This window comes from Mizuhopecten yessoensis, unplaced genomic scaffold (genome assembly GCF_002113885.1).
Source record: "Mizuhopecten yessoensis strain PY_sf001 unplaced genomic scaffold, ASM211388v2 scaffold7907, whole genome shotgun sequence".
Taxonomy (NCBI): domain Eukaryota; kingdom Metazoa; phylum Mollusca; class Bivalvia; order Pectinida; family Pectinidae; genus Mizuhopecten; species Mizuhopecten yessoensis.
Window position 1 is genome coordinate 360,181 of NW_018407282.1, and position 26,193 is coordinate 386,373.

General features: G+C 34.8%; 1 protein-coding gene across 9 annotated transcripts in view; it reads left to right on the plus strand.

Moving 5' to 3' along the window:
* LOC110454540 (CAP-Gly domain-containing linker protein 4-like) overlaps positions 1–26,193 on the plus strand; it is a 43,189-nt gene that overhangs the window by 4,696 nt on the left and 12,300 nt on the right. For 3 of the 9 annotated variants that reach the window (XM_021504074.1, XM_021504075.1, XM_021504072.1), the window contains exons 2-8: positions 15,578–15,863; positions 16,625–16,880; positions 18,057–18,200; positions 18,639–18,838; positions 19,733–19,868; positions 21,582–21,725; positions 23,014–23,043. In XM_021504074.1, the coding sequence (XP_021359749.1) occupies positions 15,579–15,863; positions 16,625–16,880; positions 18,057–18,200; positions 18,639–18,838; positions 19,733–19,868; positions 21,582–21,725; positions 23,014–23,043 (1,195 nt within the window). In that variant the 5' untranslated portion in view covers position 15,578. Of the gene's footprint in view, positions 1–2,347; positions 2,477–9,424; positions 9,874–11,520; positions 11,759–12,123; positions 12,221–14,638; positions 14,664–15,577; positions 15,864–16,624; positions 16,881–18,056; positions 18,201–18,638; positions 18,839–19,732; positions 19,869–21,581; positions 21,726–23,013; positions 23,044–26,193 lie in introns of those variants that run through there. The other 6 variants (XM_021504071.1, XM_021504068.1, XM_021504073.1 and 3 more) reach the window with 6 other exon arrangements.

Consider the following 26,193-nt stretch of genomic DNA (forward strand, 5'->3'; position numbering starts at 1 on the left):
TTTTAACTTAAGGCTCAATATAACATGAAGGTTATTATATTTAAATACCATCGAAAAGCTTTTGTAAAAACTTCAAGCCTACACTGACATATATGTAGCACAAAGCAGATCATCTTCCAATTTTTTAATGATCAACCAATAACAGAATGTACAAGTGATTGTCTCATAATGATGTTTAAGACTAAGATGATCTTGGTACATATATACTTGCCGACGGAGTGGATTTGTTACTGTAGAGGAATGGTAAAATGATACACTTGCTTTGTAACAAGCATTGTTTCCGTATGAGAAATAAGATTTTTCAAAACGCTTAATTTTTGATTTTTAACATGCATATTTTGTCATCTTTACAATGATATAATCCATGTAACTTCACTCAGGTAGCTTTATGATCACCCAACTCTGTATTACTGTTAACTTACTGCAATAGATATTAGTGATATACATTTTTTTTTATATAATATGAATCTGATTAATGTCATATCATATACCCTATGGGGGCAGTAGGATTGATTTTAAACAGCTTAATGTATTATTAATTTCCTATAATTGTTTGCTGTAGGGTGAATTTGGTGATTTTCTGTACCGTAAAATAAAGTATAAAACCGTATAAATCTTGACATAAAAAATGACCATATCTAAATCATACATGCAGTTATCTGGTTTGATTTTTCCATCCCAGCTTTGCCTTGCACATCACTAACAAGATGAATATCATATATCTAGTTTGTAAACTTTATGACTGGTTACTAGTATATATTACCACATTGTGGGATTTCTCAATTAATTTTGAGGGCTTGACTGACTGAGTCATTTATGGTAAAACTGGGAAAACAGTTTTATATTCGCTACATGAAGAATCTATTGATCATGAGAAACAAAAAGATGCAAATTTATATCGTGGGAGTAAAAAAAATCTGCACCATGATCAATTTGCATTTCGCTTCATATATCGTACAACTATTTGAAATGTTATCATTTACAACCCATGAACATGTTTGGCATACTTTGTCAGGTGTGACGCTGTTTGAAGATTTTCATTGTAAATTAAAATGCAACGCATAACACGAAGACAGAGTATCATTCTGAAGCATTAAGGCTCAAAGCTTGAATATGGTATATATGATAAAAAATATTTCTATGAATAGATTTATCAAGAGAAATCCTACCTAAGCAACCACCTGTCTTAAACTTCCTCTTTTGATACACTTTATTTTGCTTAATTTTTACCAAAGAAATCATTGCTTTGCTCTTGACTTTTTAAGGTCACATTGTTTGATGGTAATCTGCTAATCTGAAAAACAGAATTTTACGAATTCATACAAAAACGCGTAATCTGGAACTACATAACTTTGAGCCTCATAAGAGCCTCTTTGGATTTTTACTTCCTGGCTCTCGATAATCCGGCCTCCTTTGATTTCACTTCCTGTCAACTAGTCCAGATCGTTAAGCCACCTCTGTTCTGAGAAGATAAACCAGCCACCTTCAGAATCGTTTCCAGTAAATGATTCGGCCACCTTTGCTTCCTGTTGTAGATAACTGAGCTACTTCCGTCCCCAATAAGTAATCCAGCTAACTTTGAACTTTTCCTAGTACATGTAGTTGATCCAGCTTCATTTTGTTCATTTTGTTCCCAGTAGACTTGGGACGGTGGCTGGATAAATGAGGCTTAAATGTACATTACTTTCATTCAACTCATATTAAGCATTTCACTGTTAACCAAGTTGAGTAGATATATATTCAAACATTTCACCTGTATATGGGGGTAGCAGGCAATTCTTATTTTTTCTTTCAATGGGGGACAGATTCTTCATGCTCAGCCAAGAACCGTCCTACTAGCACATACCATTACAAAGAAGCTAAATGATGGGGTACAACAAAGATCGGCTATACAAACTATATATCATTTACTTACTGGGGGCTATAACAAATAAGGGCATCAGGTTTTCCTTATAAGGATGTAAATGATGTCCAGCAATAAACAGCAAAGACCCGTCGGTCCATTTCACAAGATTTTATTGGCGTAACAGGACTGTAACGTTTCTCTGAAGCATCACACTACAATTGAAATACAAGAATAAGTCGACATAACACAAAATGGTTCCGGGGGCTATCTTTGATGAAATTTGCGCCATTTTCACGTTAGGGATTTTCACTTTATGGTTTCGCTTTCACTAGAACTTGATATAGAACATTATTGATTAGGTTCCCATTATTTAACATCGTAGATTTAATCAAAAACGTGAAAAGCATCGCGATAAATAAAAATCAATAAGCATACTAAGTCAGTCAGTAAGGATAAGCGGAGGCTAGCTGGCATCTACAGGAATATTGCATGAATATCTAATAGGTAGCAGGTATCAAAGAGTGCATGTCTTACGTGTGGAATTGGACTAATAATGAATTTTACGAGACTGTTCTGTCCGTTTAATGTCAACTGTAGAACAGCATCAGTTGCTTGCGGGGCAAAACCAAGGTAAGGCTAAGGTGATTTTTGTTTTCTTATTTTTTTCGCAGATCAGAAAGAAATACATTTTATTTGAAATATGGTATGATTTTCGATATGAATAATTGATTTTGAATTTTGTACCTATGTTTTCATGCATTGAATTTTATTGTCGATGTCAACACTAATTGTTCGTCTTGGCTTGAAAAAGGACCAGGTCGGTCTGAGTATTCTATGACTAACATGTCTACTCTATTGCTTTCACTAAAGTGCAAATTATATATTTTATGTGAGGAATTCCAAATGTTCAAATATTTCTTCAGTCTAGATCTAGCCATAATTTGGTTACAGCATTCTTATTATTTATGAAGGTAACGTGATCTGTTTTGATCTACCGTGCCAACTTTTGCTGATAGAGACATTTTATGGGTGACGTTTATACAACCTGGGGAGAAAATTTCAGCAGATCAGCAGAAACAAAATCACTACTGTCAGTCGGTAATATTTCACCTAATTTCATTCTATTGTGAAAGTTGGCTTGTGATCATATAGAGTTTGAAATTTGTGACTTGGACATAATGCTCCTGGAGAGGTTTAAAATGAATGATATTAACCTACGCTTTTAAATCATTTTACTGACTTACTGATCGATAAATACTGTTGGAGGTGTTTTAAATAAAAATTAAATATTTTAGTGCAAAAAAATGGATTTGGCCTTAAACAAAATTGGTATCTGGCCAATTCAAAAATTGAACTGACTATCAGTTTTTATTGACAATACTAGTGGGAAAGTACTGTTAGCTTGGATTCAGCTTCATGGCAATATAACATAATATTTAAAGTTCTATTTCATACAGTGTTCCAGTGTCTGCTTAATAGACAGGTTCTGCTGTATACATGTACCTGTTGATATGGTTTCAAATTTATACTATTGACTGCTATATGATTTCAAAATGCAAAGTACATGCATGCACTTGATAAAAACTGAAAACGGGTTTCAATTATCAAGATATTTATAACAAGATAGTGTCTACTTATTGTATGTCAGTCTACTCAGCATTGACGCAAAGTCCTTTTGTATTTACAGATTACAGAAACAATGTAATTGTACAAATTTTCCTGCGTCTAGTGTTTCTGTTACCATCTGTAGAGCCACTTGATCACACTCAAGAGGCCAATAGGGTTTATAAGTCTGGCGAGGAAGCAATGGCTCTCAGCTACATCATCTTCCTCTTTGTAACCTTATGTCCCGTTTCCTGATAAATCGTGTGTAGAAACAATGGCTAGATTGTCTGTTTGTGTTTGTCTCCGCAATTAACTGTACGTATATGTAACATCTTATCAGCCTTGTTTGAGGATAAAAATTCCTGTATTCGCATGATGGGGTCTAGCTGACATTAGATTGTTCAGACAGGGAAGATAACCTGCTGATGTGGAACAAGGTTTTGTGTTTGCTGCAAACCAGGGCAATCAATACATAATATCACTGGGTGAACAGCATATATATAGTTATATTCACTGTACATTGTACTATATAAAACCTTTAGGGGTCAAGTCGTAATGTGTGATTTGATTATATCTAAAGGAGAAATGCAAAATGTCTGGAGGGAGATACTTTGTTTTCTAAACCTGCAGTTTTATGATTGAAATGTCCAATCAGACACTGTCATACATGTATATGTCAGTATTTTATTCAAATCTAAGTAAAGCAATTTCTTAAGAGATAAGGTGTATATATATATAATAAATCAGTTAGATTCAGACTCACTGTTATAGCCACATGCACCCTTGCTTGTTGTTGTTTTTCTCACAAAAACTCATGTGTCATTTCAGAATATCTTCCATTTTTTATTTTACTTCTATTCAGTTTCTGTGACTTTTACAACTACACTCTAAAATTGTTTGTAATGACAATATTTCCAGTTACCTCCCTTTGGCTCTTGTTCAAAACGTGGTGTATAGGTATGAAAATATTGATCTACCTATTATAAATGTTATTTTTCAACTGGTTTCAAAGATGCCGTTTTCACTGTGTAGGTTACTTGGTCAGGCTTTTCAGTAACTTCTATTTGAACAGACTGAATGACATTTTTAACAGGCCAAACTTGGTATGCATGTGTTTCATCTATCTTCCTGATGTCACTTATATTGCCTACTTTGGGCACAACTTTCATAAACAGCTACTGTATACGTGTACAAGGAAATTTTCACCAAGTCAAACTTTCGCCCTTTACCCATGAAATCAAATTTCGCCCAGTGTTGATTTTGCATTTCACATTTTTTATTTTTTACTTATATTCGCTGTAATGATAAATTCCCCCTCATCACAGAGGGATAAAAAGCAAAAAATTAAACTGCAGTGAAAATTTCCTGATATACAATATTGCAAATACTGCTGATTATAAAAAACCCATATACATAAAGCTTGGCAAAGCCAGGCCATAAGGGTCATCAATTTCAGTCCAGGTATTTTCCCATATGCTGACAGTCAGTGGCCAGCTGTATCTCTGTTTAAGTTTAATTTGTGTATACTTCCTATTCATGACAGTAATAGTCAATGAAGCTCAATTTACCTGGCCTTATATACACGGGAAATGTCTTACGGTTCGTCAACCTTGGATTCAGAAGCATTTTAATTATATAGGCTGTACAGATTGTCACACAATGGATGAGTATTTAGTCTTTGTAATGGACATGAGGATGAGAAATTATCGCTAGCATATTAGATCCTGGGAATAATGTTGTCATGAAATGTCTATATGGGAGTAGATATATGTTGGCTATCTTGTCTCCGCCTGTGTAGAACAAGATGAAAACTGCTCAAATTAGTTGTACCGGGTGGGTGTGTGAATTCTGGAGATTAAATTCGTGAAGCATTTCGAAAATGTGTAAGATAACCACTATTTTGTACGTATAGATGGTACATTATATTGATTCATTACAAAATATTGAAATAATCTAAGGGAAAGTGGTGGATAGAAAGGAGGGAATTGAAGGTTTCTCATGATCATCACTACAAAAGATGTGATTTTGAGGCTTTCTCGTCGATGTACAGTACCACGTGAGCATGTCTAGATTGAAGTGCCGAGGACTGTGTAATATCTATACCTTATACAATGTCAGGATATAGAGTAGTGAAATCATCCAGGTAAGTTACCTGTTTATTACATTATTACTCCCGAGTCATAAACTCAATCACTACTACCGGTATCTGTAACCAAGATATACCTGTATATAGATGAAGAGTATGCAATTTTAAATTTATAATACTTACCTGCAGGCAGATTTTCAAATATTCTACCAGCCTCTACCTATATTTAATAGTGAACATTGAAAATTTTGACTAGAACCGACATAAAATGTACTAGGCCTGGGCATTGGGCTAATGGAATATCTTTAAACTTTTCTCATTAAGATATATATGATATTTTTATGAAATTCTGAAATATTTTTTGCCAATGCAGTTAATGATACTAATGTAAACTTAGAAATGAGGTTTTGACATGTGAGTGGAAACTAGTCCCTTTAAAAGTTGGTCATCATTGGGAATGAGGGCATGAAACTCAAATTCTATGAAACAAGATTGCATATTCGGCATAGATTTGAATAATCGTAAATGGTGTTTCATTTTCAGTATTTCATATTGAATTCATTGCAAAAATGTAGTATACACTCTAGTTTAAGGGGGGATTGGGGCAAGGTCGAGCCAACAAGTTAATTAAGAGGGGTAGCAGGGATTGAACATTGAAGAGGGGAAGGATAGGGGTAGGGGTAGCTGAAATTAGCTACCAAAGGGGGTGTAGAGTTGAGCCACCTTTCGGCAGCCGATCATTTAGGTGGAATGGAGTGAACCACCTCTCGACGTTCGAGGAGAACCTCGCCACCTAAGGGAGTCTGGAGCGAACTTAGACCTATGGCATCTGAATTCATTTCAGGACTTTTTACTGATATAACATATTACTTAACCCACGCGTCTATATAGCCGACATCTAGGTTACAGGGAACATTAATTTCAATCATTCGGGAAAAATAATGAGACTTTATCAAAATTGATATCATTTTTAACCTCCCAAAATAACTTTCATAATGTGATACAGATGTTGAAATAATAACATACTCTGCTCTGAAACCACATTATTTTGTAGAGGAATCGTAAGTTGAACTTGCTGGTAGGGATCCAGACCTAGTTTACTTGCAGTATAAAATGCTTGCATGATAAAATAATTCTCTACCTGTTGAATTATATTTATAATTGTGCAGAAATTACAGGCGAACCGCTCAAATTTTGTTATTTTGTGATCTAAACAGTAAAAAAAAAAAAACATGACTAAATTGTAATGTGGAAATGATCATTAATGAGTAATAAGTCACATTCTCTAAAGTACATTTACTACAAAGTGTGTTGCAAATTGTTTTTACTGGAACAAGCTGAAATATGATGGAGATTTTACATGTACATACACAACATTCAAAATATTAGGAAAAAGAAATTTGCTTTAAGTTCTTTTATCTTTTTATAAATTATAGAAGTATGTTGAAAGAATTTTCCCCAATTTACCTCTTGTACGTCTTCCCCACCCTCTATTATTAACTTTTACCATTTACAAATACATTGTTTTGTTTACAATATAGAGTGCAAGGTAACTTATTTGTTTATTAAGCTGACTACACTTTTGTAAAATTGCAAATTTGAGAAATACTGCATGCATACTTGAAATGGATTACTAGGTCAGTATATAAATTATATGTGACAATGAAAGTAATTTACATGTAAGGATCAAAATCAATATCGACACATGTTACCTGAAATTAACGTAGATGTTCAATACTATAGTTGATGTCGTCCATTTCCAGTCACCTGCTGTAGTAAATGTTGGTAGATGGCATAATTAAGCTCCTAATTCCAGGCAGATTAGCTACTAACTGAATCCACTAAACTTTTGTATGTACTAAAGATTTAGTTCACTGCCCAATGATTTAATTTACCAGACTTCCAGATTTGAACAATGGGACAGTCAGTCTTGTGATCAGGGCAAACAAAACAATAGTTGTGTATCCTGTTTCTATCCCTATTTCTTTTTCTCTATGCTCCCTCAGTTTTATTTGAGGTTGTTGTTGTTGTTGTTGTGGTGTGTGTGTGTGTGTGTTGTTGTTATGCTCTGATAACTATCATTGCTCTAGCAAAAAATATTAATGCTTAACAAGAGTTTGTTCAAATATTATACAAAGATCATGATCAAGTATGTTTAATAAATAACACGTTTAAGGGTGTGTAGTACAAACACNTGGGGGGGGGGGGGGGGGGGGGGGATGTCCATTAAAAAATTGTTTTGAGGTCTGTAATGCTTATGCAACTATTTGTTTTGCTTTGCCTAGCTTAAAGGAACATTCTATAATTAATGGTAGGGGAATCAAATGACCTCACTCAAACAGTACTTGTTCAAAGATCAATAAAATCCCAGCCATTAATCTGATAACATTGCACGGTGTTCCTAAATCTTAAGGAAGGGTATACGTAACTCAGATCGTGTGTGTATTTTATTCTTAACATTGAATATAACAAATTGTATATAAAAAGTTTATCTGCTTGAATTGACACTGTTATTTCACTTTGAAAAAACAGTTGTAATGAAACTATTGTGTGTATATGAAAACTGTATGCATTTTACAAGTTCAAGTTACCAGCATTCAGTATTTATGTAAGATTAAGGTATAAACTCCTTGAAAAGATCTGGATTTAAATTCTGCCCTAAGCAGAATAAACAGATTTTAAAATCAATATGCTAATCTTTTAATTTTTGTTCTTTTATAATCAGCAGAGTAATACCAGGATAATATCAATTCAAAATAAAGCTTGTTGTAGAATTTTGTTATCCTAAAAAGCCATGGCGCGCGCCAATATTCAACTATCAATTAATTACAAGTTTTCATTAAGATTTTGGCCGACATTCAAGTGTTTGCTATGAATGGGTAATTTCCTGTTGTCGTAGCAGTGAGCTTTTTACGATCTGACGGAATCGTAGGGTTGTATGGTAAAGTCGCGTCGATAGATCTTTGCGTCCCAAAAATTTAAATGTGTAATGGGCATATGGCTTTTTCAGCCTTTTGAATTCTTATGAAATGAAAATACAAACAATGGAAGATTGCTTTTTCCAACCCTACTAAGGTGCATTGAACTTAAAATGAAGCGAACAATACATCTCAGCGATCACAATTCCACCCTGCCTAATGAACGCAGTTTTGCTAAGTTTTTCTATACAGGGTGAATACTTTATCAGTCATTGTCGGCAGGAGTTGTGTCGACTCAATTATGCCTATGTATTCGGTAAACAAAAGAGAGCGATTTTTCTCTGGTCTGTCACTCAGAACAGCTTGATACTGGGTTGATAAACTTTGTCGTGTACCTGTGAAAATACACACTGGTTGAGATTGTCAATATCATCTCCGTGGGTTAAATCTATTTCATTATTGAAATGAGATTGGCGTTCATTTCGCGTTGATCTCATTATAGTGATAAATACATTATTCACTGCCCTCAATAAATTAAAGTTGGTAATCTCAATTGCCAGATAGAGGGGTTGAAATACTCAAGTTTACCCATTTACGCCACTAGAATTTGTTTGAGAAGTGGCCACTGAATTGGACAGGCGGGTTCATTGGTGATTTAAATCAAACGTGGTATGTATAGGTATATATATGTGGTACCGTTGTTAGTACTGGCATAATCAGTGCTTTGTTTGACTTGAGCTTATGCAGATTTCATGTGTGGGATTTATATTTTTTGTGCCAAGATTTTCGTAGTATTACTACTGGGTACTTTTATTATCACATGGCTAAATCTCGGTAGCTCGGCGGAGATTTTGTGGGTGAAAATGTTGTGCAAAGTGTAAAACGATGCCGGCGATTGGATTTGTAAACATCGTTTGTGTGTGTTCTCCATACAATAGCCGACATTCCTTTACAATAGATACACGTTTTGTTGTAGATTGAACTTGTATTTTATCCATGTGTCACCGGTGTTTAGTATAAACCGTGCTATTTCGAGATCTCAATATCGCACAGGCTTACATGTCAAATTGTACCGGTAGTTTCTTATGGAATCAACCTGCCTGGATTATATAAAACATGCATTCTGCAGATAAAAAACGTAAGCTGAAGCTACCGTCAGTCGAGGCTGTACAGAGGGCAGAATACGAGAAAAATGCCAAATCTGACAAAGGTATTGCCAAAGTGAACAGCGACACTAAACAAACGGTAAATGGAGAAAAAGGTAGCAAAAGTGAACTAACCAATGGTGAGGTACAAAAAAATGGAGAAACAATATCAAATGGAACGATAAAAACCAATGGTACCAATGGAGAAATAAAAGACAATGGAGAACATACAAGTAAAGATGAAAAGTTTGTGTGTTCTAAGTGTAAATGCAGGTAGGTGAGATAGGTTTTCTAGAATGTTTAAAATAATTTAGAAGGCATCTCCATACCTGAACATGTATGTAACAGTAGAATTTACACCTGACAATCAGAACGGAGCTGTCTAGATCTGTCTGGTTGTAAAATTTAGCTTGCCTGTGTAGATTGAATTGTGAGGGTCATTGCCCACAATAATTTATGGAGATATAGCTGGTAGATGGTCACTAATGAGATTTGTTGGTGATTAAAACAAAATGTGAACTGTGTTGTTAATAGTCAATCTTACGGGCAAGAAAAAAATTGGCCTGATATATAATATCGCTAATTCAGTCTGATTTTATACAGACCCAAAGAATCTTTGACTGATGAAAGATTTTGTGTTGTGTTAGTCTAGTGCTAGNGTGCTATGACCAAAGTATCTTTGACTTACATCAGCTGTGTTAATCTAGTGCTAGGACCAAAGTATCTAAGACTTTCATCAGCAGTGTTAGTCTAGTGCTAGGCCGATAGTATCTTTGACTTACATCAGCAGTGTTAGTCTAGTGCTAGGACCAAAGTATCTAAGACTTACATCAGCAGTGTTAGTCTAGTGCTAGGACCAAAGTATCTTTGACTTACATCAGCTGTGTTAGGCTAGTACTAGGACCAAAGTATCTTTGACTTACATCAGCAGTGTTAGTCTAGTGCTAGGACCAAAGTATCTTTGACTTACATCAGCAGTGTTAGTCTAGTGCTAGGACCAAAGTATCTAAGACTTACATCAGCAGTGTTAGTCTAGTGCTAGGACCAAAGTATCTAAGACTTACATCAGCAGTGTTAGTCTAGTGCTATGACCAAAGTATCTTTGACTTACATCAGCTGTGTTAATCTAGTGCTAGGACCAAAATATCTAAGACTTTCATCAGCAGTGTTAGTCTAGTGCTAGGACGAAAGTATCTTTGTCTTAAATCAGCTGTGTTAGTCTAGTACTAGGACCAAAATATCTAAGACTTAAATCAGCAGTGTTAGTCTAGTGCAAGGAGTAAAATATCTAAGACTTACATCAGCAGTGTTAGTCTAGTGCAAGGACCAAAGTCTTTGGGAAGTGAATCAATTTTTAATGTTTTATAAATGACTATTAGTCTATATTTCAGTCAACCATTAACACTTTTTCAGAAGTACTCATATAATGATACCCTCAAATTAGTTCCAATAAATCATGATACATATTTATACAAATTTAATGCTGAGTTACTTCAGTCTGTTGTTGATACGGGTCCTTTGTGCCTTTTCCTCTCTGCAGTGGGTTATAAATGTCTATGAATCACTACTTGTGCAGTAGCGTTTAAACCTTGTACCATTAACTCTAAGTAGAGATATTGTCACCCTTATAACATAACACATGCACAAGTTCTGATTGGCAGCTAGAACCCTTTACATGAACACGTGTTTCAGCTTGTAAGCATTGTCATCTTGATTATGACAAAGTGTTATTAACAGAAATTGATGCATTAGATCCAGTATTTTGGGGATTATTTTCTTAATTTTTTAATTCAAATGAGGTATTATCATAAAATGATCAAGATATCACACTAAAAAAACACAGCTAGTCAGACTGAAAAATATTTTTAAAACTATTTCCTGTTTGTCAGACACTAAATGTGAATTGAAGGATTGAGCTTTCTCGTGTGTGTTTGCGCTGTACATGTGCAAGTAACACTCCAAGTTCTACATTCTTACTCAAATGTTGACAATCGTGCCATGCTGAGTAAAACAAGTCTGTTCAATAGTGTATTTTACATGTGAGTGAGGACCTGTACTGGGTGCAGTAGATATAGGATCGGCTTATAAGTGTGTGTATATAAGATACGAGGAATTATGGATACAATGACCTGATCATGAGGAATCTCTGAATTTTGAGGTAGGAAGTTTTGAAGGGTTTGATCGACTTCCATATTTTAATGATAAATGATGACCTTTTTGTTTATAGTTGAAATACTTTTCAACAAGATGGTGAAGTACATTGAATCAGCATTAGTTCTTAGCTGTGTTGGGGCTAGAATGATCGGTTTGAGAGTATGTGATAACAGTTTGAGGGCCAGTCAGCAAGTGATGGGAGAAACAACAGTGGGAGGTGATCATGTCACTCCTCGGCAGATAATCGGAAATTTATTTACTTTAGGGTCATATCTGAAATATTAAATATGGTGGGTAGGGGTACTTCACTACAGGAGGGCTGATCAGGATGTGTGCATGTGTAGCTTTGTCATTTATAACATGTAAACTGTAGAAGTTTCCTAACGCTGATATTCATGTACATTTGAAGGGATTTTCCTGCTTAAATAATTGGGAGCTGAATTTCATCTGGATTCCCAAAATAGTGGTAATATGATTTAAAATTTCTTTCCTAGTTTTGTAAAGAAACAATCCTGAAATCGAAAATTGCAGAAAAGAATGATTATTTTGCTGAGATTTTGCTTCCAGCAGAAAGATTTAGTTTCTTAACTTTCCTAAATAAATGATTTCAGAAGACATCTTACATTCTTTCAAATACAATCAGTTTATTTTCTTAAATTATGAAAGTTTTTATTTTATTTTTTATGGTTCAATAATCATTCGCAGATACTCTTCTAAATCTATGAATTTGAAAAAAAAAAATATCCAAAGATAAAAAATGAATGCTAATTATGAAAGGTAACTTTATATATTATCAGATTTAAGAAGCGGTAGTGGTTCAGGACTTAGGGAAACCAAGAATAACTCTCCGATAGCCAAACAAATTTTGTCTAACTTTCCCACTGGTAAAGTTTTATAATTTATGAACGCCCTAATGCACCCTCATACCAAGAAAGTATGATACAATGACAGAACACAGGCTAAGACTCGGAAAATATTTCCCGAGTTCACACATCATTCATACAGAATGCATTTATTTCTGCTGCATCTATCAGCCGTGATAATTACCAGATGCACCAGCTGATTGGTGCTGTCTGTGTCGATCCCCCCCATCCTCTCTCTGATGCTTATCACAGCTGCTGTAACCAGGGGGGGAGAGTCACTAGAAGTCTCTGATTGGTTAATCTGATTACTTTCCCTCCCTATAATGGCTGAACTGTCAAACAGTTGATTCCAGTTTGATATATTACACTTGGTGTGAAGTTGTGAACTCAGTTTATAGGTTATATACATTCCAGTTTTAAGAATATAGTGGAACCTTTGTAAACTGACAAAATATAATGTAATTTATAACATGTTGTGTGAACTCGGTTTTGGATAATAAACATAATCTTAGTTTGTGTATAGTGAAATCTGTCTAAACCGAACATCATTATGTCATTTATAACATGTTGTGTGAACTCAGGCTATAGATAATAAACATACTCTTAGTTTGTGTATAGTGAAACCTGTCTAAACCGAACATAATTATGTCATTTATTACATGTCGTGTGAACTCAGTTTATAGATAATGAACATACTCTTAGTTTGTGTATAGTGAAACCTGTCTAAACCAAACATAATAATGTGATATATTACACTTGGTGTGAACTCCGTTTATAGATAATATACACACTGTTAGTTTGTGTATTGTGAAACCTGTCCAAACTGAACACCAAATAAACTTGTCTAAACCGACCAACACAGGAATATTTCCATTTGTGTTATACAGGATTCTAGATTACGCAAGCTCCATTTATTAGAAATACATACAAGAAGACCTAACAGAAGATCTGATTTTTACAGGTTTTCTCATTGAACAGGTTAATTCAACAAGTTGCTGGTTTACTCACAGTTTGGTGCAGACAGGTTAAATGGTGTTTATTTAATGTACCTGTCATTGCATGTGGTTGCTCCCTATACGTTTTGTACAAAATTTTGAAATATTACCTCAAGTTAAAACTTATGACTCATTTTTAGTAACATTTATTGCAGTGTAGCAAATTGTGTATCACATTTCGGAGGAAATTGGATGAAAATTAAATTAAAAAGCAGAAACCATGTAGCATGAAACATTTCCCAGTATTTTTTGGTATTTTTTGTAACTTCTCACAACACTTTGAAAATTTGAATACTTATCACCTCAGCGTAAACAAGATGAAAACTCAGAACTTTTATTTACGCTAAATGAATCTATAGATTATAAAATAAATAAATAAGAATTGTATTTTTAAAACATAATGTGTTGCACAGGTTTTATTTCTCCAACTCTAATGTACTGACTGAAATGTGTGCCCCTATGTTCCCCAGGTGCAGAATGACACTCTACATTATATATAGCCCCTGTGATAAGACGTGATAAGAAAACTTAATCCTAGGACTTGTGATAAACTTAAAAGAAACTTACAAACCTACCGGTCTCATGTGTGATGTGTTAATTGTCCTTCTAGTAAGTTTCGCCTTACAGTCTGTAAGTAGCGGTTCATTGGCGTATCAAATCGTGCTTGTTGTCCGAGTTTTGAATGACCTGAACTGCCGTTTATCACAGACAGCAAATTGGTTAAATTTACTAACTGCTGCTTTGAGATAATTAGCAATTATTTAATTATTGGACTCGTCTAAACTTTAGTGGGTTGAGTAGGAATGTTTTTTCATTAATTTTAAAGAGATAGAAAAAAAAATTGCATGAATTTGTATGGCCTACATTTTGTTGTATACCACAAGTCTTGCATCATAAACACTGACTAATATAGTTAACCAACAGTTCAGCTATCTCATGTTTCTGAAGTACACGTAGTGGTCTGCCTCGATAAAACTAGTCTACATGTGTTGTATAAGGAAATATAAATCTTTATGGCAATTTTTTAAAATTGCTGCATACAGTAGACCAGGTATGGTGTGATAAAGTTCATGTGAGCTTATCTTATTTTACTTGGAATGTTGGACTATATAGCTATATCTTGTACAGGTTTGATAGGGATTGGAGACATGGGACATTCAAGTTTTGTATTTTGTCCTGAGGCAGCTGACATTGCCGAAGGGGATTGATCACTTGGTCAGATATGACGGTGTAATTACAGGATGTCCTTGATGTCAGGTGCTGATAGAGTCAGCTTTCGATCACTGTATCACTGTCTGTGAGGTCAGCATACAGATGCAGAAAGGCATGTGTTGGACTTTTGTTTCACATCTACAGAAGCTGCTACTGGTCACTGAGAAAAAAACAATTATGTTGTAATAACGACTTACTATCTTGTAATAACGACATAGCTATGTCGTAATTACAATAGACCTGTAGCTATATCGTTAATGTGACATAGTAAGTCGTTCATACGAAGAGTAAGTTTTAATTACAAGATAAAAGTCGTTAATACGACATAGCTATGTCGTTTTTATGACATGATTATGTCATTATTAGCTATTTCGTTTAAAAGCAATAATGAGTCGTAATTACGAGATAGAAAGTCATTAATACAACATAGCTTTGTCGTTTTTATGACATAAATATGTCATTATTAGCTATTTCGTTTAAAAGCAATAATGAGTCGTAATTACGAGATAGCAAGTCGTTAATACGACATATGTCGTAATAACAACATTGTGATGACATTATTATGAAATAACTATGTCCTTATTACAAGATCATAAGTTGTTATTAAGACGTTGTGTATATTTTTTTTGTTTATCTATACCGGTGCCGGTATATATCTTTGTTGTCCTTTAAATAAACATTTCCAGTACTATGTATCAGATACCTGTCGATCTGCCTGTGAAATTAAAATTATTGCATATGAATTTGTTTCAGGATGACGCTTGAGGCTGAAGAAGAAGAGGAGAAAGGGAAGGATATTAACCTCCATCTCAACAATAACGGGTACCACCCTGAACGCGACAAGCCCATGATTCACCCATGTGTGGACCCCCCAGTCTGCGACAGCTGTCAAAAGCTCGAACTCTCATTCTTCGACCCTGGATGTCCTGGTTGTCACGACATCCTGGTCAACCCAGACACAACCGTCCCTGAAATATTTGCTGTTCTCCGACAATGGACCCCACAGACACAACAGAATTTAGAACTTCTCATTAATGAGGTATGAAGTATAAGAAACAACAATTCTTCAGTCAGGTGTTGCTTTCCTTGCTTATATTTACCTGAACAGTCCAAGGCTGACTCATTTTCAAAGACACTTCTGTTGTTGGTTCAGATGATGGCCCACCAAGTGGGTTGTGGGCTGAAACATGTAAACTGGATTAAATTTCCCGCGACTCCCCATTTGAATGTTGTCTAGTCAACTCTTCTTTTCAATTTCAATTAATCTTATGGCCAGACTAGTGAATACCATTTAGAAATCCATCAATTGGGCTATGTAGAACTTCATTGATCATCCACTTGCAGACATTTGATCTTATTTCCCCTTGTATTTGCTACCGTTATAAAAGTAAGACGGTAAAAAAAGTTCAAGCAACTTCCTATTATGAACAAATGATTGGAATCGGCAAAAGGGAAAATATCTGAATTTTTAGGGAATGTGAGTTCAAAGTTCTCGTGTTAGTCAGAAGGAGATTCATTTCAAGGTTCTTACAGATTCTGAATTTAGGGCCTCACCTACAACTTTGCATAATATTGGACAAGTAGTTGTGAAATTCCTTATTTCAAAGTTATTTACAAAAAATTCTAATTTTCTAAAGAAATTAATTAACAGATGAAAAAAATAAAAAGATAAAAGGTGACACTTAAACGTCTTCAGAATTGAAGTATCTGTTTGTTGTATTTACCCATAAAAACTGAACATTTCTGTTCTTCAATAACAATTATCAAATATGCATTTATATAACTTATTCTTATTCACAGATTTTAAAGCGGAGTGCCCACATCAACGACAGAGATGGGTTGACAGATATGACACTGCTACAGTACGCCAGCAAATCTGGGGCAGCAGGGATTGGTGACTCTGAGGTTGCTTCAAGGGTCGTAACCATGCTGATCTCCAAGGGCGCAGATGTCAACATTCGGTGTCGTTGGACCAATATGACTGCCCTCCATTATGCGGCTTACTTTGATGTTGTACCTGTGATAAAAGTTCTTCTCAAAACTACAAAAGCTTTAGGTACTGGTGATTATATAAAACTATAAAAGCTTTAAGTACTGGTGTTTATATAAAACTACAAAAGCTTTAGGTACTGGTGTTTATATAAAACTATAAAAGCTTTAGGTACTGGTGTTTATATAAAACAACAAAAGCTTTAGGTACTGGTGTTGATAAAAACCAAGAATCTGTAGGTACTGTACTTGTATATCAAACTACAAAAGCTTTATGAAATGATATTATGTATAAAACTATAAAAAATTACGTTCTGTATGCAAAACTACAAAGTCTTCCGGAGCTGTCCTTGTATGCCAAACCTCAAAACTTTTAAGTTCTATTTTATGTATAAAGCTATAAAAAAAAATCAGGTACTGTCCTTATGTACAAAATTAAAAAGATTTTAGGACTGTGTTTAGATAAAACTGCAAAGGCTTAGGAGCTGTCCTTGTATACAAAACTACAAAGTCTTAGGATCTGTCCTTGTATACAAAACTACAAAAGCTTTAGGATCTGTCCTTGTATACAAAACTACAAAAGCTTTAGGATCTGTCCTTATACAAAACGACCAAATCTTAGGATCTGTCCTTGTATACAAAACTACAAAAGCTTTAGGAATTGTCTTTGTATACAAAACTACAAAAGCTTTGCGATCTGTCCTTGTATACAAAACTGCAAAAGCTTTAGGAGCTGTCCTTGTATACAAAACTACAAAAGCTTTAGGTTCTGTCCTTGTATACAAAACTACAAAAGCTTTAGGAGCTGTCCTTGTATACAAAACTACAAAAGCTTTAGGTTCTGTCCTTGTATACAAAACTACAAAAGCTTTATGATCTGTCCTTGTATACAAAACTACCAAATCTTAGGATCTGTCCTCGTATACAAAACTACAAAAGCTTTAGGATCTGTCCTTGTATACAAAACTTCAAATGCATTAGGTATTGTCCAGAAGGAAATAAACAATTCCAACAAGTTGAGGAATTTAATAACAAAATTATATAGCGAGATCTTTGTTTTATAAGAAAGAAAAAGACCTTAATACCATTGATAATAGAAAAAAAATCAGCTCCAAATAAGAAGGCAAGAAATTCATTGTATTATATCACTTTGATTGAAAATTACCCTGTAATAATTTCCTTTTGATTTTTAGTAAATATAATTTTGTCCTATATTGTTATTTACATAATTTGTTTTCAACAGATATAGACAGCACGTGTTCAGAGTTTGACCATGGCAGTTCGTTACACATCGCTGCCTCCAACCTGGCCTATGAAGCTGTGAAAGTACTCCTCCAGAACGGTGCTAACCCAATGATGAAAGACAACATGGGCCGGGGGCCATTAGGTGCGTTGTAAAATATTTTTACAAAAAGTTTCAGATGGAAAATGTTGGCCAGGAGCATACAACTTTGTCAGGGTTTGCTGTCAGACATGGCCCAGTGGTGCTCATATAAATTAAATTGCAATATATAAATCTGATTTCTAAAACCCATTTCTCCAGAATTCCATAACTAATATTTGATGAATCATTTTGTGATTTTTACCATCCAGTCATCAAGATATCAGAATCTGAAGTTAGATTTGACCGTATCACTATATAAATTTGATAATATTTCAAAAAAGGCTATGTACACTATGATATTCCATTGCTTTAAAAAAAAAAAATCAAATGTTTTCACCAGTATCGTAAGGTTTAATTGGTTTAATTAAAAAAAACTTAAACTATGTATGAATTATGGGGTTAGGTGACTGAAAATTTCTTACGTTTCATTTTGCTTTCCAGAATGCATTCCAGATCCAACCAATTTAGATTCCGATCCAGAAATGGCAAAATTGGTGGTCAAGTTGAAGAAGACCCTCCAGGAGTCCTGTCAGCCAGTGATCAAGGTTCCTCCCCCGAACTACGACCTCATCCAGTCTAAGGTCACACTGCAGGCCCTAGGGATCACACTGGGAGACAAGGTCGTTGTAGGTGGTGTCAAGGTGAGGAAACCATTGAATTTCAAAATTTATTAAAGGGGAGGCTACTCTGTTAGTCTTGTGTAAATGTCAAAATTCTAGTGATGATGGTTTTTATTTTTCACCAAATTAAGATTATCTTTTTCTGAACAAGTGATTTTCCCGAAATTGTGGTAAGATGTTGATTATTCAGATTGGAGAAATATTAGATTTATATAAAATGAGGGAAATACGATATGCATTCTTCAAAAGAAAAAGGCTTTAATAGGCCCTGAATATATATATAAATCACTTCAGTTACATTTAAATCCATAAAAACAAATTGTGAGTTTAAGTATCTCATAAGTATTTATTAAGACACATTGAATAAATGTCTATAATAGAGTGTATCATAGGTATATATGTGGGGTATGGACATTTGAGGGTTGAGGGTGTTCCCTAGGTGCTCTCACTTTCTAATGGCAAGATTGTGACATTCAATCAAACAACATTTTGATGGGCTTTCGATTGTGATGTCATAATTTAATGTTGCCATCTGACTGTGGCGTCATATTAGTATAGGTCACTCATATGGGATACACATATATCCCACGTAAGTGTCCTGGGACCCATGTAGTTCTACTGTATGTTTTTGTTGATTAACAAATCAGATACCGTCAAATATCAAATACCTGATTTTCTTGGCGTTTTACAAGTTTGATATAAAGCAATTCTCTGTTTTTATGTTTCCACAAAAATGGTGTTTTTTCGGGAAATAACAAAATTTGGGCCCCAATAAAATATCTGATTAGGAATAAATTGTTTGAAAACAATATCCAAGAAAAAGTGTGCACCAAAGAAAGCAATTAAAAATGTATTCTGCTCATAAATCTGACAAGTTAGAATCACATGAATGTAACACTTGTTTTATGTCATCAGACTGGGACCCTGAAATATTGTGGGCCAACAGAGTTTGCTGGAGGTCTCTGGGCGGGGATAGAATTGGACGAACCCGGAGGTAAAAATGACGGCAGTGTTGGCGGGATTTCCTACTTTCAGTGTGCACACAGCCAAGGTAGGTTTTTAAAATTCACAAAATGGTAAAACAGAATGAAACATTAAAAAAATGGACAACAAAAAAATATAGGCATCACATGCAAGCGTATCAAAGAAATATTTTAAAATTTTAAAACATGATATGGAATCATGGATGTTAGATGATGCTTAAAATTGTTTTTTATAGAACTTTACATGGTGTTTTATAGAACTTTACATGGTGTTTTATAGAACTTTACATGGTGATTTGTTGTGTTTACATGGTGATTTGTTGTGTTTACATGGTGTTTTGTTGTGTTTACATGGTGTTTTGTTGTGTTTGCATGGTGTTTTGTTCTGTTTACATGGTGTTTTGTTGTGTTTACATGGGGTTTTGTTGTGTTTACATGGTGTTTTGTTGTGTTTATATGGTGTTTGGTGGTTTGCTGTGTTTACATGGTGTTTTGTTGTGTTTACATGGGGTTTTGTTGTGTTTACATGGTGTTTTGTTGTGTGTACATGGTGTTTTGTTGTGTTTGCATGGTGTTTTGTTCTGTTTACATGGTGTTTTGTTGTGTTTACATGGGGTTTTGTTGTGTTTGCATGGTGTTTTGTTGTGTTTGCATGGTGTTTTGTTGTGTTTGCATGGTGTTTTGTTCTGTTTACATGGTGTTTTGTTGTGTTTACATGGTGTTTTGTTGTGTTTGGAAGTATATGTCAACTCAGTCTCATGTTTTCATCAAACAATTCTGGGCTGTAAATATGAAGTTTGAGAAAAGAGATTTCAGATGTCTTCTGTAGAAATACTCAGAAATTCGTTTTGTTACTGTAAAATCATAAATCTTTCGTCGGACATTAAATTTTGTTTATTTCGTGGATAACTAAAATCCACGAAATTACCAGGTAAATCCCTGCGAAAACATAAATTTGGTTTGATATAGATAGGGGGAAATCAAAAATCAGCGAAATATTATGTCTTCGAAACAGGCTAGTATATTAAAACCACGAAATTTTAACCCCAGGAAAATATATGATTCTACAGTATATGATATCATCATTTTAACATTTGGACCTTCCCTATGAATGTAGATGGAAAGATATAGATGTACAGTAATGTTTACTTTCCTGCAACATTTGGTCAGAAATTTAGATTTTATTAAAAGACAGGTGCTAACATGGAATTATTCGATGGACTGTGGAGAGTAAGATCTTGCAAGATGGTAGCCTCCCTTACTGAAGTGTATACAGGCCTTTCTGCTTCCTATGTTTACACCTTGCCTTTTACAACAAAGCAGTATATCTAATCAAATCTTACGCTTGAAGTGATAATCTCTGATAAAGTTCATTTTACCTCCAGCTGCCACAAGAATAACAATAGTTTCACGTATTTACACTGCATTTCATTCTGTCTTTGAGATGAATTAATGAATATACACATGTGAAATGATATCAGAACTAACTTGAGTTACCTCCCTTTCTTAAAAGTATTTTATGGCTGTCGTTTTTTCATTGGATAAACATGAACTGTATTGTACCAATGATAAGCCCATGCCCGGTAATAAGCCCAACCCCTCTTTCTTCAAGTTCGTTGATGTTGGTGAAAAGAACTTTTATCTTGTTGAACAGATAGTTCAAATTTTGTGAAAATTAGGCATTATTTTCCGGGTAAAAATATGCTGAACTCAGAAAAATGTAGAGGAATAACTGTTTGTAGTGTATTTGTTTATACAATTTAGTTTTGTTTGATCTACAGGTATATTTGCACCAGTCAGCAAGATTGCTAGACCAGGAAGTGTACCAGCCCCACGCTCACCCTCAGCTACCATGTCTCCCAACAAAACACAACAGAAAGCTGCAGCTGTCGATGTTTCCAATGTCAAGGCCAGAGTTGACACAGGTATGTAGATCAGGGTTAAAGGTCATTTTATGTAGAAAAAAAGGAGGTCAAGGTCAGAGTGGACTTGGATCAATATGCTTAAAAGAACATGGTAGACACATGAAAATCAAGGTCATGGTGTACACAGCTCATACAGAATAGATTATCAGACTCGGAATAGACAATGGTTCGAAGGTCAAGGTAGATAGAGGTCAGAAGTTCAAGGTTAGAGTAGAAACAAGTCGGAGGTTAGAATAGATACAGGTCATGTAGTTTAAGGTAAGTTTTGATAAAGTTTAGAAGAGCTAGTAAAAGTAAACAATGTTAGTATTTCAAGGTCAGAATAGATACAGATCAGTAGTTCAAGGTCAGAATAGATACGGATCAGTATTTCTCGGTCAGAATAGATACAGATCAGTAGTTCAAGGTCAGAATAGATACGGATCAGTATTTCTCGGTCAGAATAGATACAAATCAGTAGTTCAAGGTCAGAATAGATACGGATCAGTATTTCTCGGTCAGAATAGATAAGGATCAGTAGTTCAAGGTCAGAATAGATACGAATCAGTAGTTCAAGGTCAGAATAGATACGGATCAGTATTTCTCAGTCAGAATAGATACAGATCAGTAGTTCAAGGTCAGAATAGATATGGATCAGTATTTCTCGGTCAGAATAGATACGGATCAGTAGTTCACGGTCAGAGAAGATATGGATCAGTAGTTCTAGGTTACAAAACAACAGGAGGTCAGAAGTTCAAGGTATATGTATAATGTTATAGATGTACAGGAAGTCAAAAATATCATTTTGAATTTATGATTTTCAACTTAGGTGAGGTTTACCACTTAAATGGTCTGTTTAGACAGGTTTGAACTATTTTGAGTGCCTTGTATAGTGATTGATAGGTGTTACAAAAAAAGTTAAAGTTACAAACTTGTTTTTCCCATTTTATAATGAATCTCTTTTGGGAAAAAAAGACCAGTTAATAAAATCCATTGAACCTTATACATTTATTCATGTATATGTACAAAAGTAATACAAATAATCACATTTCTATATATTAACTGAATATCAATTAATACTATTGTGACAATTAGACTTCCTAGATGTCTAGATATCTTTAATGTCATACAATGTAAGCCATTCTTCGCGCACTCCATCATCAACCAATCAATTAACGAAATGCAGATAAATAACATCATTACCAGCCACAGGCTTTCCATTGATGTCTTACCTATGAGATACCTATGAGAGAATAGTCAGTGTTTAACTTGGATAAAACTGCATGCTATTTGTTACTGTATGAATCAGGTATAAAAGCACCGTCACTTTACGGTACGGGTGAGTAAATTGAAATTTTGATGTCATGTCCAAGTTTTGAAATTTCCCGTTGATGAGTTTAAGTTTTGTGGTGAAAAGAATGAATGCTGCCTTCTGTTGTTCTCTATCCTATAGTTTTAACTCATTCACCCCTGAAGACACATTTGAACTCTTCCAATTTAAAGGTTGGTATAGTTCATTATGAAATATCGGGGGTGAACGAGTTAAATGTTACAGTTTATGTTAGAATTAATGGAAAAAAGGTTCTGCATTAAAGTCGACAGTGCAAGTTAAAAAGTTTTCTGTCAAGATTCAAATAAAAAGAAAGTTGTCATATCCTAGAAAATGCCAACATTTTAGCTTGTGCTTGCTTGGTAAAGTGAGTAGGCCTCCCTTGGTGTAAAAAATACCTAATCTGTCAAAGCGATTGAAAGCTTTTCGATTTGCACTGTCAGCTTTAATAAAAGGTAATACATTTATTGTAAAATTTGAAACATTGGTTAGGAAATTACCATTTCTGAAAGACAATGTTTGTTTTAATGAGAAGGGATTAACCAAAAAAAAAGAAAAGGTCTTTTCTCCAAAATATGGACAATGGATAGCTATATATGGTATTTAATTCTTTTACTACATGATATCAAAAGATTAGTTGAAATTATGTTAATTCCTAAACCATTTAAACCTGTTTGCATGTACCCCTGATTACAAGTGTGTGATTCATTTGCCCCCAAATCCTGTTAAAAATAAAACTCATATTTTATCAAAGTTTCTACTAGTATGTTCATACTGGCAATGAATCATGAGGTCCAATAGAGTAGACTTGTTCAAGTCCAAAATATTAATGTTTTAGACGCTAAATTGTTTCAAACATCTGTGATCCAAATTGGCATGGAAAAAATTCAGCATCTCTTTATTGTGATGTAAATGTTGCTCTGTACAGGCACACAGTTGTCTGTGTTTAACATACACTTATGAAACAGAAATGTATTTCATCTTCTTAAAAAGGTGGTTTTTATAACAGAGGTTCAAATGGAATGATTTATTTACAATGTTTCCTGTACGTACGTGACACAAGATATTGATGGAGTAGTCATGACATCACCATGTACCTGTGGATAGTGCCCAGGTGTATAAACAGCAGTAGATCAAGGCACTATTTCTCACATCTGCATGCAATGTGTTTCTTCCTTGTGTTGTTATACCCATCCGTGAAGGTCTTTAAGTGTTGTCCTTGTTCATTTTCCAGTACATATGTTTCTTCAGTTCAGTTTTACATGTAAGTCTGTAATGGACCAAATACTGCAGCCAGGGCCATATAACTAAAGCATGTTTGACAGCATTTTTGTAACATTTACCTTTGACCTTGACCTCTGTGACCTTGGTTACATTTTTAGCCCACTATCAGATGATGGTGGGCTATTCAAATCGCCCTGCGTCCGTCATCCGTCCATTTCCGTCCTTAAACAATTCTTGTTATCGCTATTTCTCAGGAAGTATCACAGGGATCTTTCTCAAATTTTATATGTAGGTTGTTCTTGATCCGTAGTTGTGCATATTTACTTTTGAGACTGATCAAATAAACAAAATGGCCGACAGGCAGCCATCTTGGATTTTTTGACAGTGAATGTTTGTTATCGCTATTTCTCAATAAGTGCTGGAGAGATCTTTCTCAAATTTAACATGTAGGTTCCCCATGGTTTGTCGTTGTGCTTGTTTAATTTGAGAATGATCATATACACAAAATGGCCGACAGGCAGCCATCTTGAATTTTGACTGAAAGTTTGTTATTGCTATTTCTTAGGAAGCACTGGAGGGATCTTTCTCAAATTATATGTGTAGGTTCCCCTCGGTCTGGAGTTGTGCATGTTTAATTTTGAGACTCATCAGATAAACAAAATGGCTGACAGGCAGCCATCTTGAATTTCGACAGTGAAGGTTTATAATAGCTATTTCTCAATAAGGACTGTAGAGATCTTTCTCAAATTTGACATGTAGGTTCCCCTTGGTATGTAGTTGTGCATATGAGACTGATCGGATAAACAAATCTTTGATTTTGACAGTAAAGGTTTGTTAGTGCGATTTCCCAAGAAGTACTGGAGGGTTCTTTCTCAAATGTTTATATGCAGGTTCCCCACTGTTCTTTTTTGTTCATGTTTACTTTTGAAACTGATCAGATAAACAAAATTGACGACAGGCAGCCATCTTTAATTTTGACACTGAATGGGTGTTTTTGCTATTTCTCAGGAATTTCTGGAGGGTTCTTTCTCAAATTTTGTGTGAAGGTTTCCCTAAGTCTGTAGTTGAGCCTGTTCACTTTTTGAGACTGATCGTATTAACAAAATGGCCAAAAAGGAGGCTATCTTGGATTGTAGCAGTTAATGTTTGTTATCGCCATTTCTCAGGAAGTTCTGGAGATATCTTTCTTGAATATTGTGTGTAGGTTCCCCTTTGTCTATAGTTGTGCATGTTGAATTTTGAGACTGATCGATTAAACGAAATGGCTGACTGACGGCCCTCTTGGATTTTGACAGTGAATGTTTGTTATGGCTATTTCTCAGGAGTTTTTGACGGATCTTTCTCAATTTTGATATGTAGATTCCCCTTGGTCTGCAATTGTGCATATTTACTTTGGAGAGAGATCATAAAAACAAGATGGCCACAGGAAGTGCTAATGAGATCTTACATTTAAAGCATTGTACTAGTAAATATGTGAAACGGTGCATTTACTGTTTACATGACTTGATCAAACAGATAAGAGAAAGGAAGAGAAAAGATCAAACTGACATAAACTTATGAAGGTGGCACAATGGTTGGTGCCAAGATCCCTCTGTGATCTCTTGTTTTGAGTTTTGGAGTGGGACATCCATGCTTTACAGACACATTTCTAACTTAAGTATTTTTACCCAATATTTCCAGTGAATGTATATATTTCAGAATGCTACTTTTCGCAGGTTAGTGTCCAAAAACACACATCACAAACACCTATAGTTGAACACTTCCTATTTTATCAATATACACATATGTTGTCCAGTGAAATATATGGGTTGAACTCTGGGGATGTTTTATGTCTTTGTCGTATTTTCCTGTAAAAAAGTTACAGCAGCTGGTTTGACAGTATATGTTCAGATACCTTTGTCGAAAAACAAGCAGATTTCTCTGGCGCAGACTAAT